General features: G+C 32.5%; 2 protein-coding genes and 1 long non-coding RNA gene across 11 annotated transcripts in view; 2 read left to right on the top strand and 1 right to left on the bottom strand.

The window, feature by feature from the left end:
* LOC106793355 (heat shock factor 2-binding protein-like) overlaps nt 1–3,043 on the top strand; it is a 4,894-nt gene extending 1,851 nt beyond the window's left edge. Inside the window, exons 4-6 of the mRNA XM_014760226.1 lie at nt 209–313; nt 415–683; nt 1,152–3,043. Of these exons, the coding sequence (XP_014615712.1) occupies nt 209–313; nt 415–683; nt 1,152–1,470 (693 nt within the window). The 3' untranslated portion in view covers nt 1,471–3,043. The remainder of the gene's footprint in view (nt 1–208; nt 314–414; nt 684–1,151) is intronic.
* Nucleotides 3,044–3,834: 791 nt separating this feature from the next.
* LOC106793353 (monocarboxylate transporter 3) lies at nt 3,835–20,769 on the top strand. Of its 7 annotated transcripts, none has more exons than XM_014760220.1 (12): nt 3,835–3,926; nt 3,996–4,439; nt 16,980–17,280; nt 17,427–17,570; nt 17,663–17,868; nt 17,969–18,197; nt 18,289–18,743; nt 18,850–19,078; nt 19,157–19,332; nt 19,455–19,677; nt 19,772–20,019; nt 20,138–20,769. In XM_014760220.1, the coding sequence occupies exons 2-12, from the start codon at nt 4,338–4,340 to the stop codon at nt 20,285–20,287; spliced, it is 2,463 nt and encodes an 820-aa protein (XP_014615706.1). In that variant the 5' UTR covers nt 3,835–3,926; nt 3,996–4,337; the 3' UTR covers nt 20,288–20,769. The 7 variants fall into 7 exon arrangements, with proteins under 7 accessions (XP_014615706.1, XP_014615705.1, XP_014615707.1 ...); XM_014760219.1 differs by having other exon boundaries at nt 3,839–3,926; nt 3,993–4,439; XM_014760221.1 differs by having other exon boundaries at nt 3,854–4,439; nt 18,307–18,743.
* Nucleotides 4,425–16,102, bottom strand: LOC106793356. 3 transcript variants are annotated; one of them, XR_001382407.1, is made up of 6 exons: nt 15,801–16,102; nt 14,347–14,497; nt 12,275–12,461; nt 5,504–5,756; nt 4,846–5,395; nt 4,425–4,635 (listed from the first exon to the last, which is right to left on the bottom strand). It is a non-coding gene; the product is annotated as an uncharacterized LOC106793356 (long non-coding RNA). The 3 variants fall into 3 exon arrangements; XR_001382406.1 differs by having other exon boundaries at nt 14,347–16,102; XR_001382408.1 differs by lacking the exons at nt 12,275–12,461; nt 14,347–14,497; nt 15,801–16,102 and adding an exon at nt 6,916–7,091.
* Nucleotides 20,770–21,921: the final 1,152 nt, after the last annotated feature.

Genomic DNA, 21,921 nt, shown 5'->3' with positions numbered 1-21,921 from the left:
ATATATATATATATATATATATATTATAGAAATAATTGTTATACTAATGGTAAGATAAATCGTTAAACATATTATCATAATTATCGGTACATATATACGCGTATATATCTTTAATTTTATCAAAAAAAAAAAGAAAAAAAGAAAAGAAAAGTTAAAAATTAAGATCAAGTTCGAACGAATCATATGAAACTTATCTTCTTTTACGCAGATATTAAACCAAAGCACTTTTTGCGCGAGTTTAGGCGCAGTATTGGGAAATTTAGCATGGCGTGCTTCTAGATTTCCAGAAATTGTCGATATTTGGTTATCAGGTGTAAGCAATATCACCAATTCCTATTTTCTATGTTATACGTTATCGTGTTATAACATACTTTGACTTGGTACGATTATAATAAGGGAAACACGTTGCAATAGCTTCAGAATAAAGTAAGAGAGTTCCTGTCGATAGTAAGCGGAAGTTTTGTGGCATTTATAAGCACATACGAGACTGGTATACCGCCAACTAACAATGTCGAGTATCAGTTCGTGTTAGGACTATTGGGTATTGTCACAAACATATCATCTGTACCGAAAGGCAGAGAATTTCTTATTACAAATCAAAATGGCAAGGATTTAGTTGAGAAAATTATCAAATTTATGCCTAATTTCTTCCCAGTAGCATCGGGAACGCATTCATTAATAAGGTAAAACAAACAAATTATCGAATATTATTACGATTGTGACTCTAATGCATTATCGTGTTTACTTTTTTTAGTTTCATTTGTACATTATCTATTTAATTTTTGTTTCGTAAAATATAGATGTTTGTTTCTATTATAAAAAAAAATAAAAAAAAAATAGATATTAAACGATTTCTAAAAATAGGCCATGTCAGTGATTAGACCGAGTCACGTTCATTATGTTATCGGAAAGTGAAATGATTTCTAACTATAAGTTATTTCTCTTATGTTTGTTAAATATATTTTAATAAAACTCAATTAATGTTTATATTTAATATTCATGAGAAAAACATTATTATTAATTTAAAATATTAATGATGATGATGATGATGATGATGATAAATTATTGAATTTAAATTTATATATATATATATATATATACAGAACACTTTTAAGAATTTATTTAATAAACAAATCAATACTTCTTTCTAGATTAATGCTGATGATATTGTATAACGTGAGCATGAACAATACCGGTTTAAGCTACTTGTTCGAGTTTCGTGTAGCTGAAGTTTTAAGTAACTGCTTAAAAGAGGATACTATATCGGAAGAATTGCAACTTTTATGTTTGCGCATTCTTCAATCAATTACCTACGATCTTAAAGATCCTAAATATATCGAGGAGCTAACCACATCGATTTCTATTAAGAATATCAAGAATATCCTTGCCAATGAACAAAGTGAAACATATTCTGTAGCTAAAGAAGTTATTAAACAATTGCAAGAGTCCCTGAGATTTAGAGAAATTTAATGAATAAAAAATTAAAATTTACTAAAGAAAAAAAAATATATATATAATTAATCGTGTTATTTACACTGTTGTTTTTTGTCTTTTTTTTGTTTTTTTTTTTTAAACATTTGTCGCAATGTTGCAATATTTACAATATAAAAAAAACTCGATAATAATGATCTAACTATTTGTTACAAAGTGGTACAATGACCTTTGTCTCGTTTAAAAAGTTAAAGCAACAAAAGTGTTGCACTCTGACAAACAGTCTGATTCACTGTTTTCTATCATCTTATAGAAATATATATATATATGCATACGTCATTTTTCACATCGTTAAAGGAAGCGGTTGGATCTGCACTGTTATCGAACGTGCCTCAAATTCTTTGCTTCGCAGTGGTATGTATTTACATACATACATACATACATATATATACGTATTTCTCGTGTGAATATGTGATTATGTAGAACTAGATTCTCGTATCGGCGCGTTGCAGTGAAATATATATAATGTACTGCGCAAATAATATCATACCGTATATTTCTATTTAATGAATTATTTTCTCATGAAAATATAACGAATACGTTATCAATCACGCATACATATACATATATATATATGTATTTATTATATATTTTATTATCGGTCACTTAATATCATGTTTTACATCATGAAATAGTAAAAAATGTTTTATTTTCAAATCTAATAAAATCTAATTGCATAATATTATTATTATTATTTAACTTCAAAGATATATAAAAAGACAATAAACGAAAATGTTTAAGCATGAAATAGACAATCATCAACTTGTTCAATAAGTTTCTAAATATTCTATTCAATGAACTTAACATAATTAGTAAAAAGGGTGTAATGGACCATTTTAAAAAGCTTTGAGTAAAACTACGAACGAGTAACGAAGTGAATTTACTGTACAAAATCGTTGTTACGGATATTTAAAACAGACATCTTCAACAGAACGAATTTGCTTCATTAAATAACTCAACAATATACTCTGACATAAGTATACTTTAACGAAGTATAAAAAAGCACGTTTACTCAAAGACTATATTTATAAAAGAACTTTTACTTCGACCTCTTGATCCAGAAATGATATAAGCGTATATTCTTTTAAAAGATTTAAACAAAAAAAATCAAATTTATCGATAATGTAACACAGGAGATATGAATAATGAAAGAAACAAAATAATAGAAATCTATATGCGAAAAGAGATGATCAAAGTTGAGAGAAATAAATATAATTTATGAAACAAATAAATGAAGGATAAGGACCAATTAGTTTCTAGAAAAAAAAACAAAAAACAAAATACAAAACAATAGTCACAGTTTACGGTAAACGTAAAGAAGAAATTTATCGATAATATAACGCGAGTACAACACGAACGATGAAACAACAAGAAAATGGATGCAAACACGATAATAGTTGGAAAATAAAAAATACAAATCAAATCTATACATCTCTAAAGAATAAAGACACCCCCTCGAAATTACTGTCTACGATGTAGGAAAAAAAAAAAAAAGAAAAATAAAAACGAGTCTCCTATGTGCAAATGAAGAAAATAAAAAGAATACCAATAAATTTCTGACCAATTACCAAACGTAAATAAATAAGAAAAAGAAAAACTTAGTCATTTAAAAAAATAAAGAGGGAGTAGTTTTGGCCGAGCATGGTGGTAATCGATCAGGGTAGAAGAAGGACCCTTACGTTGAGTGAAGAATAGAGAGAAGAGGAGGGATGGGGGTGGGTAGGAGTGGGATGGAGACTGAAAAGAAAAGAAAAGAAAATAAAGTTGTAGGTATAGAGGGCGGTCGTGTCTAGGGGTTGGTTATCTCGAGTTAACTCGCGCCGGCGCGGATGTTGTAAAATTGGGATAATAGTGGGGGTAAAAGGTGAGCGTCGCGACGTCGGGCGTCGAGGATACGGGTAACCTCGGGAAAGGCAGGCCAGGCAGGAGCTACGGCAGGCGACGGCCGGGCGGTCGTTTTATTGATCCCGGGGCGCCGCGGCGCTACCCACCCGCGGCGGGAAACACTCCGATAACTTTCCTTTTCCTTTATAAGGGATATATTATCCCCCTATTTTTCCATCTTTCCGTCCTCTCGACGTGTTTCCTCTCGCAGGACGAGAAGAACATATTATATACACGCACATAAACATATATACATATATATATACGTATATATATATGTATATACACATTACATAGTTGTCACGTATGTAACTTTTTACGTCAAGAATTGTCAAATATCTACCTAGTGGTGTGTTACAATTGGAAAGAAGCTTTTGTTTTTTCTTTTTTTTTTTCTTAATCGTGGACTCGTCCGAGTTTACAATATATATATATATATTCAATCGTAATTAACGTTTTCAACGTGTATTTTAATATATTAGTGATACTTGAAAATTGTGGTGTATTAATCGATCATCATCTTCGAGAAGAGATTTACAAATTTTCGATAAGTAAGTAAGAGATATCTATCATCTATCATCATCATCATCATTATCATCATCTCTATCCCCGCCTAGTAGCGCACGCCGTTTATGTTCCTGCGTAATCGAAGGAATAAGAACGAGACGGTTCAGAGGAAGTGTCGTCTATCTGGTAAAGAAGAACCTTTCGAGGAATCGTTTTTATTATTTGGGATAATGGCGTGGCTCGTTTCGATGGTGAATATGTTATAAAAGGAAATAAAGTTTCGCTGGTTTCGGGGGATAGTGTTAGGGAAAAAGGAAACTTTGAGAAGGGGAAACTCGGAGGAAAAGAAATAGAAGAAAAATAGAAGAAGACGACCACCTTCTTCTTCTTCTTCTTCTGTGTTACTTGGTGAAACTAACACCAAGCCGGGTTGCGGAAAGCGCCGCGGCGCCGAAATGGGCCCTGCCAGTAGTCGAGAACAAATCGGTGAGCAGATTGGTGATGACGATGGCCTGCAGATCAATCCTAAGAGCAATATCATCGGTAACAACATTATTGTGAGTATTAATCGTTTATCCTTAAATAATCTTCTTATGTGTTTTATAATCCTCTTATTCACACACAATTATTTCATTCGTTTCATCGAGACACCTGTGACACCTTCTGCATTGCCATTTTAATGATAATACCTTGACATTATCATTAGCGTTTCATTAATATGCCCGTTTAGATGACCTTTGATATATTATACACCTAGATTGAAAAAGAAAAATTGATTTTTTTTGATATTTAAATTTAATCTATTAGTTATATATATATATATATATATATATATATATAGTCTATGTTACTGTTAAAATGTGTCTTATTCAGTTAATTTATGAAATATCTAAACGTTCGAGGGCAAAGTTTATATTAAATTTTATCTAGCTTTTGTTTTTTATATATGGAATAATTACATACCATACGAAATAACTATAGGTTTGTTCTAGTTATTGTATCATGATATTTCATTACACGTCGATACTTCTTCTTACATTTCACTGATAATATACTCGCACTTTTAACACTGACCGAGGTAAAGCCTTTAATTTTTCAACAAACTTCTCCCCGGGTCAAGTAGATTTTTACGAACTATAACCCTTGATGATAAGTTTCATTATTATACGTTCAAAGTCGACAGATCAGCATGATTAACAAATTATTTGTTTCCAAAGTGCAGTAAGAGATAAAAACGGACAATTACGTTCATTATTGTATAAACAAAAGATGACTTAAAAGGCAGGGATTCAAAATTTCCAAATTTCGTATTTCATTAGTTTCATATAATAAAGATTCTAGGGATATGTTATTATAAATCACTAGAAATTCTAGTATCTTTTCGATCGAACCACTACAACGAAAGAAACACAGGATCAAAAGCCCGCATCGCGTGTACAGTTGATTCTTGGAAAAATATATTCGCGATATATTTATGATTGCAGATTTTTCATTTCATTCTGATAATATATCCCTGTTAACAGAAAGAAAATAAAATCAAAATTATAATTCCAATTGATCGTGTAGTGAGCTTAACTCACAAGTGTTCAAGTTTATCGTTGATGATTCTTTTCGTCCTTACCTCGAGTTGCTGAATCGTTTCGACCTTCCTCCTTCTCCACCTTCTCCACCACCTCTTCTTCCTCTTCCTCTTCCTCCTTACTAACTTCGTGTTCACATCGTAAAGGTTTTCCGCGAAACGTGACTTGTGTGCTATTATCCATCGATCGTGAAAGAAAAAATGAAGCTTTCCAGTTACGATTTTAAAATCGATTTATCCCAATAAAGGAACGGGACAATTTTCTTTTTGTATTACGTAACGTTCAAAAAGTTTCCTGTACAATAAAATGGAAAAAAAGGAAAAAAAATGTAAGCTTCGTATATAACTTTGACTAAAATGTCTAATAATTTAATGATAATTCGTAAATGGTAATTTTACGCTTGTGAATTGAGAGAAAAGAAAAAAAAAAAAGAAATAATGTTTCATATAAAACCTTTTATAATGATGAACAAACAAAATGATGATGATGATGATGATGATGATGATGATGATGATGATAATGATATTAAATTATCACGACTATTGACACAGCTTGTATACGTCGAGTTTTATCTAATTTAATACGTTCAATAATTTTCATATTGCCATATTAACGACCTTAGGTGCTTTGTGCGTTCAGTCACGAGAAATAATAACGTTATATTTATTTTTCCGAGTCATTGAAGAAATGCATTAGCAAATGAACGAATAACAATTTTCAATTTGATCTAAATTTAATATCGTACGAATTTTTTGACTCTTTTTTCTTTCTTTTTTTTCGTACCAAAAATCTTCTTTCTCCTCTTTTGAAATTTTCGCACACAAAAATTATGGAACATTTTCTGTTGAAGGAAAATAAGATAACAAAACTCTATTTAAAATATCAATTTTCTTTTATTTTATATGCTCACTACTATTTTTGTTCACTTAAGCCAATGTAATATAAATTTCGTTTGTCCGTATTGTTATAAAAGAAAAAAATAAAAACACCCACATATGAGAACATACAACGTAAATAATATATCAACAAATTTCTTTACATTCTATACGTTTATGTGTTACTACTTCAATTTCTATATACGCATTTGTACAGACATATATATATATACACACCTTGGGAAAATGGATTTTGACGGAAAAGCTCCATAGGATTTTGATTGGAACGTACAAATGTAAATACGAGAATCGTCCAATCAAGAATAAGAGAGCAATAGAAATATCTCTTTGCGCATGAACCTTTTTCTACTTTGCAAATGAATCTTTTTCTATTGTACACTCTCTATCGAAGTATTTTATATCCTATTTTATAATGGATATAAAAATCACTCACACTATTTTTACAAAAATCATAATGCAAATGAATATCATATATAATTATTTTCTATATGATAATTCGATTTATGACAATTTCCCCATTATGTTTATTTACCCTGCATTACTTTTAAACAACTTACCTCGTATGCGAATAAAAAAGCACTTTCGCGGTGCGCCGCGTAAATTGTGCGTTCGTTCGTTCGTATGTTCGAAAGGAAGGACGATTGGTGGTAATGGCAGTGATGGTGGGGTTAGCGGTGATGTCAATGGTGGGAGAATATATATATATAAAAATAAAAAAAAAACAAAAGAAAGAAGAAGTGGGGTGGGACGGGTGGGGGAGGGGGGAAACTCGGAGACACGATGATAGGGGGCGGTGGCACAAAGCGCAACGCAATCGAATAAAATACATGCAATGAATCTTGAAATATAACGAGATATAGTACAAAAAAGATAAATAAAATGATTAAAAACTTTTCGAACACAAATTTTACAATTTTATTGTAAACCAAAAGAAAAAAAGGAAAATCTATAATTTGTAAAAATTTGTATAGAAAAGTATCATGATTCAAATTTAATTTAAATATTGCAACAACAAGAACAGTTCAACAACAACAACACAACCAATAAATATAATATTACGCCTAACGTAAAACGCGTTTAACGCGTTAGAATGAATTAATAATGTATGGGAATGAAAAAAAAAGACAAAAGATAAAGAGAGATGGCAGTCGCATTTGTGGAATAGGGAAGGAGGCAAGGGTGTGTGGGAGGGGGAAAATCGGACAAGAGTCCACTTCCAAGCTTGACGATAAGTCGATGATCGGTGGTGAAGAGGCGCGCATTTTCGTATCGGTCGTTTCACGTTGAGCAGCTGGACGTTGTCCAGTCAGGTGGCAAACGTCCACTGTCTCTTTTAATTTTTCATTTTACTTTTTTTTTTTGACTATAATATCATCTACCATTCTGTTTTTCTTTTTCATTCTCTCTCTTTAATTTTATATTTTTTTTTTTTTTTCTTTTCACATTCTGTTCAACGTTTTAATTTCTTTTACACAATTCACGCATTGTGCTATTATAAATATCATTAGATCCGCGCATTTGAATGCAATAGATTTTCTATCGCATCATATATTTCGCGCATTTGATTCTTATTTGATATAATTTTCCTTTTTTTTGCCCGAGTTTGTGTGTTTGTTGTTACGTAAGTTTAACGTATCGTGAAAAGATTTTTCTTTCCATTTCTTTTTTTGTTTTTTGGGTGTCGATTAATCGCATTCGATCATCCTAAAAATCGTCATGTCACCGAAAAGCAAGGTAAGATGGTTTTCTATTTTTTTTTTTTTTATTATTATTATTATTGTTGTTATTTTCTATTTACTAGTGTGTCAGAGATCTTCTCTTTTCTTTCTTCTTTTTTATTAAATAAATTATATTATGTTATATTATATTATTTTTATATAGCGCGGTAACACACACAGAAACGTCGTTAGAAAGTTTGGCAAAAATGTATTTACCCATTTGTTTATTTATTTATTTATTTTTCTTTCTTTTTTTTTCCATTGTCGTTGGCTTTTACTTTTCTATGGGAATTAATTCACATTTGATTCGTACATTGGAACGCGACTTCGTGACTCCGTTGAATTTTGAAACAAACGGAAAACGATTATGAGAAATCGTGGGCGTATAATACACATTTTTACGATGGAAAAAAAAAACAAAATTTAATTTTTTTTTTCTTTCGTATTATTATCTAATACTATACGAAATTTTCGATGAATTCAAAGAAAAAAAAAAAGAAAAAGAAAAAGAAAAATAATGCAACGAGCGTTGACGATCATTTTAAACGAAAATTAAAAACGCATCGACGGATACGAATAGAACGGATGCATGCGACGATGAGGAAACAGATAAATAATGCTTTTACGAGTTTAGTCAATTTTTGTTAATTAACAAATTGTTCGCATAACGTAATAACACATATATTCGGAAAACATTCTCTTGAATATTGTTTTCTTCTTATTATTCTTCTTCTCTTATCTTTAAAAGAAACGTTTTTTAAAAATAAATTTCGTAACGAAGAGCACATCTAAAAAACGGGAAAAAGTAATAAAACGAAAGTAAAAAAAAAAAAAAACAAAAAGCTAAAATATATGGAACAAAGTATGATAGAGTTAGTTAGTCGATATTTCACCATCCGGTAATCTTTTCCAGTTTACCTTTTATCACGTGGTAATTTACAACGTTGCTCGTGACGAATCCGAGATTGAGATCTACTTTACGCCATACGAAGGGGCCTTATCTTTTGAGTGTTTATTAGCCTCGTTATCGTTCTGTATCGATGTCGAACAAATCTCTTTCTATCTATCTATCTCTTTTTCTCTCTTTCTCTCTCTCTCTCTGTTTCTTTCTCTCTCTCTATCTTTATCTTTTTCTCGAGCTACGAGTTAGAATAATGGATTACCGATTGCCACTTACGTTACATTGTAAATGTTTCTAATATATATTTCTAAAACAACAAATTTGTCTCTACACAAATAAAAATTGGAGTAATAGTTATTTACTTCGAAAAATAACTTAACGTATCGGTGAATCATTTTAATGTTTGTTGTTTTGTGTCTCTTTAGTTTCTTTTTCTTTTTCTTTTTCTTTTTCTTTTCGTATAGACGAAAGTTTTCTTTAATTATATTTATAGAGTAAAGTTCGTCGAGATTATTTATTTTATGATATAGAATAAATTATTATTCTTACCTATTGTATTTTTCTTTTGATATAAAATTTTGAATAGATACAATTTTTATTTTCTATAATTATATTTACAAATTAAAGTTCATCGAGATTATTTTACGATAGAATAAATTAGTATTCTTACCTATCGTATCTCTATCTCTCTCTTTCTCTTTCTCTCTTTTGATATAGAATTTTGAATAGGTACAAAGTTTCCAAAGATTTTGCTCTTTTGTCTTTTTTAAATGAGAAATAAATGACCGCGATAGAAATATTTATTTGGCTTTCTTTTTTACATGAATATAATATAATACATATAATTATTCCACGAACTTAAACATTATTATCTTTTTATATATTTATTTCCCGAATTAGAGAATATCAGAATTATAAAAATTTCTTATTAAAATGTTCAAATGTTTAATCTATCCCACGTTGTGTTAAATATGAAATTATTCGCGATAATAATAATAATAAATAATAAAAAATATTTTCGTAATATCAAATGAATAACAATCGTATTGAAAAATGTTATCAATTTTTCATCGATATAATTATTATTTACAACATAGTATTTTCATGGAACTTTACGTGAATGAATTTCAATATCTAAACCGCGTACATCGAATTTTTTAATAGAAATATTACATATTAAAACACGTACGCATGTACATACATACTTCCGCGAGACGAAATGATTCCGGGAATAAGAAAGGAATGTAAAAAAAAAAAAAAAAATACATACGTTTAACGCGATATAATTATATCTCGGAAAAGTCGAACAATGGTGGACCGTAGAAAGAACAAACGTGTGATTCATCATCGAATGGAACAAACGGGGTACATTGCTCTTCCTTTGAAAAGTGCGCGCGAGCGCATTTAATCAAGCAAGCAACCAAGCAAGATGGCTAAACAATTTATCGGTTTATTTCATCTTGTTCGCGGTACAGTTATCATCGCGGCCCCCATTTGAACAAACTGGAACAACATGAGGAGTTTAAAGTAGTTGATAAACAATAATCGTTGTTTAAATGTCTGACAGAGAATGGAAAAAAAAAGAAGACACCCCGTGGTCCTAAACAACAATTTTATACGAGACCTCAACTCGATTTCTTTTTTTTTCTCTCTCCCTCTTCTTACTTTCATTCTATCTCTCTCTCTCTCTATATATATATATCTATCTATCTATTTCTTGGTCACTTTGTCTCTTTGCCTTTCTCGTACGTGACATCGGTAAAGCTCCTCCATCAACAAATTTTTCCGTGAGAGATGAGAAGCAGATGGTTTCGCGTGTGCCTAGCCAACCAACCAAACAACCAACCAACCAACCAACCAACCAACCAACCAACTAACCAGCCATCCAGCCAGCCAGTCTCTCTAATTGTCGCGAGTTATTATCTAATTAATTCATAAGCGTCATCATCGAGCATACGAGAAGCATCCGTGGCATATACAAGAATCGTCCGTTCGTTTTGCAGAGTGGTTCGCGTGATCAAACCAGTTGATACGATTTTGTTTTAGTCCGTTATAATAACGATCCCAAAGGGACGAACGCGTATCGTTTGAATAAGTCTCTTCTTCTTCTCTCTTTCTTTCTTTCTTTCTTTTTCTCTTTCTTTTCCCTTTTGTTTTATATATATATATTTTCTTTTGATTTTTATCGAGAAGCATTTGTAAAAAAAACAAAAATATATATATAAGATGCAGTACGTAAGTATTCATTCACAATCAATTAGCATAAATCTTCGTTTCGTTTCATCTGTTAAATATAGTAATACGAGATTGGTTATATCTACGATTTGTATGTATAATCAATGTAATTACAATGTGTCGATTATAAAAAAAAAAAAAGCTCGTTGAACGTTATTACCAAAGATTATTAACGAAAATCAATAATTGTTTGTTTTAATTTTAATAATATGAAATTTAAGTCTAACGTCTTTTTTACTTGATAGATGCATACAAAGATATAGATATTCTTCCACCACCTCCCGCCCACCCCCCACACGAATGAGAAAAGATATTATTTTTTTGATTGGTTAAAGAGCTACACTTGTTTATAATAAAATAAAAATCGTTTAAACAAATATCGCATGCGACTTATGATCGTAAACGATGATGATAACGAATGGGCGACTATATCCAATGAACACGCGCGCGCATATTACGATCTTAATGGCAAAGACTAGAGATCGCGTAATTTACGTTTATTACGATCTATAAAATGATCCATTTTACGTTTCCTAATGAGAGAAATGAAATTTCATTTATATTAACGCTTAGTCGTTTCTATTGATCAGTTTCCAAATTCTCCGAGATAAATTTTCATTGTTTTCAAAGAAGATGACAAAAGATATAAAAATCAATTTTGAAATCATTCTGATTTTTTTTAATTGTTCGTTGTTGTTTCGATAAATGAGGACAAAGAAGAACAACATTATTCTACAAATTACTATCATTTTTGTATAAGAAAATCTATGTCAGCAAGGACTTCACATTCTGATTAATGTTAATTAACCTTCTTTACTCTCTCGAGCTATATATTCACGCGAGACCTCGACGTATCTTGCTCATAGCTCATCGCATTCATTCTTCGAACTTGCTAAACAAGAGTGTTCGAAATGTGTACTAAGTTTATAGAAAATATATATATGTATATAGATATATATATATATGCATTATTCGCTTCATGTTATTTCAATGAGAATAATACAAACTAAGAGAATGAGATAGTATAATAGAAACGTTATATGTTTATAGATTAACACTTACCTTGAAAGCACAATCCTGTGTGTTAACTCGGTAATAGTTTTGCGATTAATTTCTGGCGAATCGAATGTATAAATTTGAATTTCCCGCTTTTGTCCCTTTTACCCGTAAATTTACGGCATTCCATTGGCGTATATCCGTAAACCTTTCTCGATACTAGGTAACACGCGACTATCGGACGAGGTAGAAACTACACAATAATACATACAAACTGTTATCTAACGTTTGTCTCGCGTGTTCTCAAAAACGAGAAAAAGTAACTTACGAAATATATATCGAATGCAATCGATCGATCGATCGATCGATCTCTCTAATCGACTTTTTTTCCCGATTGTTTATTCTTACATTTTTCTAATGACATATGACATTTTAATTTATACGATAGTAATTGGAAAGTCTACATTAAACGAAAAAAGTATTATCAGAAATCTAGTGTATTTTCGAAAACGGGAATACTCTTAATTGTCATGTGTTTCGTTTATTAGAATAATCAAAAATGCAATTAGTATGTAAAAAAAAAAAAAAGAAAAAAGAATGGAACCATGCCGTACCGTATGCCGTCATGGACGATCACGAAGCTGTATAAATAGAAGTCATAGCTCATTTGACAAAGAAAGAAAGAAAGAAAGAAAGAAAGAGAAAAAGAAAGAGAGAAAGAGAGAGAGTGTATGTATGTGTGTGTCATCTCTCACGTATGCGTGTGCAACAGTGGCGTGCATCGTAAACATGCGTTGGTCGTCCAATGCAGTAGTCCAGTGGCATCGTCGTTGTAGACGAGTGCAGTTGATGGTAGTGCTGCGCTCGTCACATCGAGAGCCGGCAAAAGCGCGTGCATATTTCTATCTTTTTCTTAATTACCTACGTTCGCGTATAATATATACGAACGAAGGGTGAAAGAGAGAGAGAGAGAGAAAAGAAGAAACAGAGAACGATCACCAAAATACACTTTCCTTGTCTTTACTTTCACAAAAAGGAAAATTTTAGCGAACCGTTTGGGCCTTCGACCTTTTCGTAAAGAAAGAAAAGAAAAAGAAAAAGAAAAGAAAGAGAGGAGAGGGAACGAGAAAAGACGACCAGTTTTTAGTTCGAAGTACGCCAACAGAGGGAGGGGAGAAAATAGTATACATATATATATATATATATCTTTCTCTTTCTCTCTCTTTCTTTCTCTTTTTCTTTGGACTTCTGTTCTTTTCCATCCCTTTCCTACCGTTTCAACGTACTTCCCCCCACCCTTTTTCTCTTTCTTACACGTTCATTCGTTCTCGTACGTGGGTAAGCGGACTCAAGCAGGCGTGCTCCTATGTCAGTGCGATAGTAACTTGCACCGAGTGCGGTATTACGAGGAGGAGAATAACCGTGAAAGAGAACTAACGAAAGAACGAGCGAGCATGGCAGCGGATTACGACGAGTGATATACTCTCGACGGACGCGCGCGCGAATTTTCTCGTGTGTGTGTACCGAGAGAGAGAGAGAGAGAGAGAGAAAGAGAGAGAACCTAAAGGGAGAAGAGGAGTTTCATTATTTCTTTACCTTTCTGTTTCTTCTCTTTACCCCCCTATCATTCCCTCTCTCTCCCTCCTTCATTCTATACAGTTGAATCTCTTTTCGTTACTCGTTTCTCTCGTTTCTCGTTTCTCCCGTTTCTTTCTTCTCCTCCCCCCCTCTCCACCCCACTTCTCTTCTCTTCTCTTCTCTTCTCTCTCACAACGGGTATATACTACTACTACTACTACCTACTACTTTATTCTCTTTATTCTTTCGCGATTCTTCTCCTTCTCTACTCTACACACCCGTGGTTTCCTTAGCGGCGCGCGCGCGCAGCTGCGCGCACTCTACGAAAATAGAACTCTCTTATACGTTAAAAAAGAAGACCCGAGGAAGGAGCAAGGAGAAGATTACTATAATACTGATCGTTTAGAATGTCGCGCGTGTCGCTCAACAAGTCGCAGTACAGCACGTACGGCTCGCGTCGCGTGCGAAAAATCAGCACGGTATGTATTAGAATGAGTTTATCCTTTTCCTATTCCCACACCCTTCCCTCCCCTCCCCCACATTTCTTAATAGTAACTTACACGCGAAGAAGATCACCGATTTTGTGATTTGATTTGATTGATTTGTCTCTTTTCCTTCGGGAGTGTCTTTTCTTCGTTTACCTTTCGGACGCACGCATGCACGCACGTATGCATACATACACATACTGCATCTTTCGTCTTCTTTGTTTCTCTGCGAATCAGAAAGCGGGAACACGTGACTAGCCTTGACAGTCGACGCACTTTTAATAAATATACTTTAGCCGAAATTCTCTTTATCGATCTCGAAAAATATTATTTTCACGATTATTTTCTTAACTTGTTTTAAAACGTATTTAAATTTGTCCATTTCTTGTTTTATATATCTCGAATAATAATTGGTTAGAGAAGTGGTTGGAAGGGGGAGGGGAGGGGCGAATTTGGAGGCGGTCATTTTAAATACGTCAAACGAAGAATAATTATATTTTTTTCATTAGTCGCGCGCGATAACGACGAAGAAAAGAAACAATATTAACGAATTCCCCGTAAACTTGTTTCTCATAAAGGTGTTTCTCGTAAATTGATTATTTTTTTTATTATTTTATGAGCTTAAGAAATGATTATTATCGTCCTTATTTTACGCGCGTTTGCGAGATGAAAAGCAAGGAATAAAAACAAGGTCGCGCCCGTTTAACAGCTTCGTGCCTCCCGGCGTTAGGTGGCGTCGTAACATTGGCATTTCTAATGACAGCGAAACAGCTGATCGACTTGTTTGTGACCTTCTACTACTAAAAACTTTGTTACAAGTTACATTCGTCACAAATCGTTTCGAGAACTTTTTTATACCGCGTGTCTTCGATGACAAATAACATTTATCGATCGCTATATAGATTGTTGTTCGAAATACATACATCTTAGATCAATCGTCAAATTTATAAATAGAATTTTTTTTGCACACCATCCGTCCCCTTCTCAACAAGGAGGAGTAGGAGGAGGAAGAAGGAGATGGATTCTCTCTTATATTTTATTTCCGAAAGGAAAAGATAATTGCCGATATAGTGAATAAGAATAAATACTCAATATGTATAAAGTTTCTAACAACAAGAATCGTTCACGGTATCTCATATCCATCCTACCATTAGCCGTGTGTTCTAAATTTAATTTCAAATGTTATTAATGTTCCATTTAAATAACGGAAGAAGAAGAAGAAAAAAAAGGATGAACGTATAAACTGTTAGAAGCGAGATAACGTCAGTAATAGTTTCCTTGTTTATACGGAAATATGGATACGAGTTATATTTCGTAGGATAAATAAACATCGAATGAAACATCCAACCGAGAGATAGAGAAATGTTTAATGCGTTCGTAACTAGCCCCGCGTTTATCACGGCTCTTTTGTAAACGATCAATTTATAAAACATTGTAATATACGTGTAAAGACGACACAACTTGTATAACATTAATTCTGTATGAATAATTATCGTGAATAATATTCGAAATCATTCGAAAAACAATACACTCGGCCTCTTCTCCTAACACCACCACCTCCACCCACACCACTACCACGATAGCTGAAAATTTATCGTAAATATTGAAGAGATCTGATTGGTCGTTCGTCGATAGCAGTAACTTTCAGCACTTTATGTAAACGGTACTTTACCTTGAATCTCTGGCGTTTAATAGTAACTGTACGCCGTTCTTACCGATAAAATCACATGCTATGCATTTAATATCTTTGCTTGCATTCGTGTTATAGGATAATCTCGTTGCGGTGCAAAGTTAGCCACTGAAAATCTCATATTACGTTTTCTTGTTTGCGAGAGAGGTTTGCTTTTTAAAATTGACTCGTATCTTTTTTATCATTTTATCATACATGTATATATATATATATACACACACACATATATATTATTCCCGCAGGAAACATTTTTTTCTTTCGTTATATTTTTTCTTTTTCTTCGAGGAAAAAGAAAGAAAGAAAAAAATAATAATAATTATTTTTCGATACGCCATTTTGTTATTTTCCTTCTATATTTTGTTTTCCTCGTTTCGACGAAGCCTCCGGCAAAATTTATTTCACTCATTCACTCTTTTTCTCTCTCTCTCTTTCTATCTCTCTCCCTCTCTCTCTCTCTCTTTAACTCTCTTTCGAGGAAAAAATATCGCGTTCTGCGACTTTGTAAGCCGAATGCACTAAACCAAAGCATCGGTAAAGCGTTCAAGGTGAACGATTGCGTTGTGTTGCTTCGAAGAAACAAGGACACCCATCGGTTTTACATTAATATACGTACATACGCGTTAAATATTCATTTGTACGACGATCGCGAACTATATGCATTTTTACGCGCAAGGTCATTGAACTTTTTTTTTAACGCTATAATAATAGATATGACAAACATTTTAGTTATAATATAAATAAATATAATAAGTTTTTTTTTTACAATATAATCTGAAAAATTATATATATATATATATTATACGAACCAAAAAGTAATCGTGCATTTTTTATTTTTAATTAATATTTTCGAAGAGTAAATCTTACAAAAACAATTCCCTCCCTCCCTATTATGCAGTTTCAATGCACGTGAACTTTTGGGGTTCATCCTAACATTATTATATCGTTTTGAAAGAAAAAAGTTTTTGTAAAAGATGCATAATTCGGTGTGTTATTTATTGTTTTGTATTTTCTTTTCCAGACGGAGAGCGAGTACTCCGTAGAAGAACAATCGAGGTTAACTGGAGCAGATGGTGCGGCAGACGAAACTTCCCCGGAAGATGAAGGAGGATCATTGTGCGAATATCATGACATACCACCACCTCCAGACGGCGGCTATGGCTGGGTGGTTGTGTTTGCTTCGTTTATGTGTAACATGATAGTGGATGGGATCGCATACACGTTCGGAGTTTTCCTTGGCGAATTCGTTAAATATTTTGGGGAGGGGAAAGGCAAAACTGCTTGGGTCGGTTCTTTACTCTCTGGCATGTATCTTAGTGCTGGTATGCAACATTTGACACTTGTTTTTTACTTTCCTTTTTCTATTTACACTTACTTACTGTCTCTCTTATGCCATTCTTCCCTTTGTATTTTTCATTGCACTTCTTTTTTTTTCTTTTTTTTTTTTTTTTTTCTTTTCTCTTTACAGGACCTGTTGTCAGTGCACTGACTAACAAATATGGTTGCCGGGCTGTATGTATGGCAGGAAGTTTTCTAGGTGCAGCGGCATTTGTACTTTCAACATTTTCAACAAGTGTAAATATGCTTATGATGACTTATGGTGTGATGGGAGGTCTGTAATAATGCAACGAATGAATTTTAACCTAAGGTTATCATTTCTTTACACATTAGTCAATTTATTTTCTTTTTGATGCTTCATTTCAGGTATCGGCTTTGGTTTAATATATCTTCCTGCAGTAGTTTGCGTAGGCTATTATTTTGAAACCAAAAGATCTCTTGCTACGGGCATTGCGGTATGTGGCTCAGGGTTTGGCACGTTTGCATTTGCTCCTCTTGCCACCATGCTCTTAGAAACGTACAGTTGGAAGGGGGCAAATTTAATCTTAGCAGGCCTTATTTTAAATTGCGCAGTAAGTAAAAAAATAAATGCCGTTAAACGAGTTATATTTTTTTCTTTTTATAGAAATATCATTCGAATCGTTCATTTCTTTATGTGATTTATATTTATAGGTATTTGGTGCGATGATGAGACCCCTGGAATATCCGAAAACTTCTTCCGTAAAGCCATTGTTACAAAGAATGGCAGAGGAGAAAAGGTTTCAAATGGAACGGGGAAGTATAGGTGGTTCTTATTTTATGGTACAACTACCAGACGGGTCTATGGAGAAAAGAATGAAAATGCCTATTAATATTGATCCGGGTGTACACTCAAGCTTCAATTTAGATCAATTAGTGCCTGGTAAAATCTTAAATGCTTGCCTATTTAAAGAGCATCCTTTTAGTAATGTAATTTAATGTATAGCTTACATTGTATACTCATGAAATTAAAGGAACTCCTTTAACACCAGTTCCAACGGTGCCGACTCTACCCACTATATCGGAAGTCAAAGTCCAAGAACACTCATCCAGTGGAGCAACCAGTAATAGTGGAAGTATGGATTTAAAAAATATTTCTAACAAATCGAGGAGTAAAATTGTTATCGAGAAAGAAAAGGACACGGTAATCGAAAAAACCGAAGGTGAAATAATCAAGCCGATACTTCCGAGAAACGCCTCGCAGCCAGCTTTTACGACGCACGTGCAAGGTTTGCCTAAAAATGGTTCAGTACCGTTCTTCGACAGAATACGCAAAACTAGTACAGGTGAAAGATATAAGCCAAGTTTAAGCGCTATTAAGAATTCTAGAACAACCTTGAATTCCAATGGGGATATCAGAAAAAGTTTGCATTTAAGGCTTTCTACTAGTAGTGTATTAGGATCTCGTAACAACAATGCAGAAGTTGAGGTAATATTTTATAATAAAAAAAAACAAACATTTGTTTTAATTTCAAGGATTGGTTTTTTTTTTATACTTTAATTAACGTTTCGATTTTTTTTTTCTTTTCGTTTAGGACGGTGAAAGCATAACATTCACGACAAGTACATCTCGCATCCCAAAGGAAAAGCCCTTAATGGTTCGTCCTTTATCAAGAAAAGATATATTTTACAGTGGCAGTGTTGTTAATTTACCAGAATATCAAAGTCAAAAATCTCTTGCTAATTATCGACAAAGTGTCATATCGCTTCCGAAATCTGTACGCGGTGATATCAAAGATATAGACATAGAAAAACCACCTCAACGTAAGTTAATAGCAAATAATATTTTAAATAATTATTTGTATACCAAAAATACTAATGTTATCAATTGTAATATTTCAGAACCGTTGTGCCCCTGCTTAGTTTTACCTGATTCGTTTAAAGAAGCTTTAGCCACAATGATGGATGTATCTTTGCTTAAGGATCCAGTTTTTCTTCTTATTGGAATAAGTAATGTATTTGGAATGGCAGGATTATATGTTCCTTTTGTATATCTAGTAGATGCTGCTATCTTAGATGTAAGTATACAATTTTTCTAATAGGTTTTGTACACTTGATCAAAAAATTATCTACAGAAAATTATTAACCAGTAGTAATACGTTTTTATATATAAATTCAAACATTCACATTTTATTTTCAGGGAATTGAAAGCAACTCTGCATCATTTTTATTATCCATAATCGGTATAACCAACACAGTGGGTCGTGTTGCTTGTGGATATGTAGCAGATTTTCCTCAAGTCGATTCGTTATTGTTGAATAATGTTTGCTTAATAATATCTACCCTTGCTGTAGCGGCAACACCATTTTGTCACTCTTATGCATCTTATATCGCCATGAGTATATTCTTTGGCATAGCAATATGTAAGTAACGCTAATCTATAATATTATTTCACACGACATTTTGAAATATAATATTATTAATAAAAAATAAATTTTTTCTTAAATGATACTATAGCTGGTTACATTTCATTAACGTCGATCATATTGGTGGATCTCTTGGGATTGGATAAGTTGACAAATGCATTTGGGTTGTTGATATTATTCAGAGGAGCTGCTGCCATTGTTGGCTCGCCATTAGCTGGTGCTGTTTACGACGCAACACAAAGTTACAGTATACCATTTTTCATGGCAGGATTTTTCTTCTTCGTAAGCACGATCACCAGTTTCATGGCGCCTGCCATGAAACGGTGCACGACGCCGCAGGTTCGTTCGTATATCCTTTTTTATTTATGTTTGTACTTATATCAAATATTATTCGTTTTTCTTTTTCTGATAAGATTATATTATATATATATATCTATGTATGTATATATACTTGTAGACACAACCTGTGATATTAGATACGTTGACTCCAATTGACGAAGATATCGAGGAAGAAAATGAAGAAGATATACCGGAAATTGTTGAAACAGCACCCTCACCTCAAGATCTACCGGAAAAAGAAATCAAGCAAATAGAATCGGTTTTATAAACAGTTATTAACGCGTCTTTTTTGTATGATTAGAAAAATGTCGCCTTCACTCCGAGCCACACTGTGATAGGGCTGCTAATTTGAGAAGTTCTCACAAAAGAAGAATAAGAAGAAGAAGAAGAAACGTTTATTTCTTCGTTACGTATTTAATGTGGAAAAACAAAAAAAAATAATGCACAAATCGATCGAGTATACCTGGTGACATTTTTTCATAGTCTTCTAAACTTGCGATATACTATTACTATATATCATTCTCCCCCTTCTCTTCTCCTCTTTTATTCTAATCTATGAATGAGATGAAATTAACGTAAGAAAAGAAAAAAAAATATCGCCAGGTACAAAAGCTGTTCTTTTGCCTACGTCAATAATAGATAATAGTTAGTGAAATTTCTTAACTTAATCAGTATCGATCGATCAGTATATACGAATTGAGAGAAAGAGAGAGAGAGAGAGAGAGAGAGAGAGAGAGAGAGAGAGAGAGAGAGAGAAAGAAAGAGAAAAAAGAAGAAAGAAAAAAAATAACGTTGAAAAAAAAGCGCTTTTGCACTTGCATATCGAGCAATCTTGAAGAATAATAATTAAACATATTTATAGTAATTTTTAGAGTATGATGCTACAATGACGATGACGATAACGATTGACGATGATGATTTACCGTCAGGGGATGGTCAATTTCAATTCGTTGACTGAATTTACTTACGTGGATCCGATATGTCACGTTATTATACATATATATATATGTAGATAGGTAGATAGATAGATAGTTAGATAGTTAGATAGTTAGATAGTTAGATAGATAGATAGATAGATAGATTGCAGCCACCGATTTCACCTAATGATGGGACAACGAAAATACTTTCGCGATTATTATTATATAATTTGCTCTCATATCAATGTAATCTTTTTGTTCGAATCTGCTAAGTTCAATTAACGTCTTTGACGATTGATCGTCCTTTGTCGATAAAATATCTTAACTATTGACAATTTATTATTGAACAACTATTTTTGGTCACTTCCAAAGAATATGTATTATGGTAATATACATATTACATCTACGCGAGTTATATATGGGCGTGCATATATGTATATTATAATAATAACAATATTATTATTAATAATAATAGTAATAATAATAATAATATTAATAATAATATTAATAATAATATTAATAATAATAATAATAATAATGATAATAATTATATTAAAATAATATTAATAATAATATAATAATAATAATAATAATAATAATAATTTAAATCGTTCGTGAGAAATATTTTTCTTGTACGCGGGACAAATGTACATAAAATGAAAAAAAAAAAGAAAAAGAAAAAGAAAAAGAAAAAAAGAAGCAAATGGATTAAAATTATCGTACGAAACATAGAAAGAAAAAAAGAATGAAAGAAAGAAAGGTAAAGATAAAGAATTATTGCCGATAAGAATTTGTAAATAATATTTGTAGAGTAATGTAATATAGCGTTATATTATATTAACGAAATTATCGTAGGTAAAAAATCTTAGGGAATTAAACGAAATTTTCGTTTCCTTTAGAAGAAGAAGAAGAAAAAGAAGAAGGGGGGCTGTCCAACCATTTTGGCTTCCTTAGGCCATATTCGAAAAAGGAAAAAGAAAAAAAA

This window comes from Polistes canadensis, unplaced genomic scaffold (assembly GCF_001313835.1).
Source record: "Polistes canadensis isolate GaletaPanama2010 unplaced genomic scaffold, ASM131383v1 scaffold_13, whole genome shotgun sequence".
NCBI lineage: Eukaryota > Metazoa > Arthropoda > Insecta > Hymenoptera > Vespidae > Polistes > Polistes canadensis.
The sequence above is the reverse complement of the archived record's forward strand: the minus strand, read 5'-3'. Positions and strand labels throughout refer to the sequence as shown.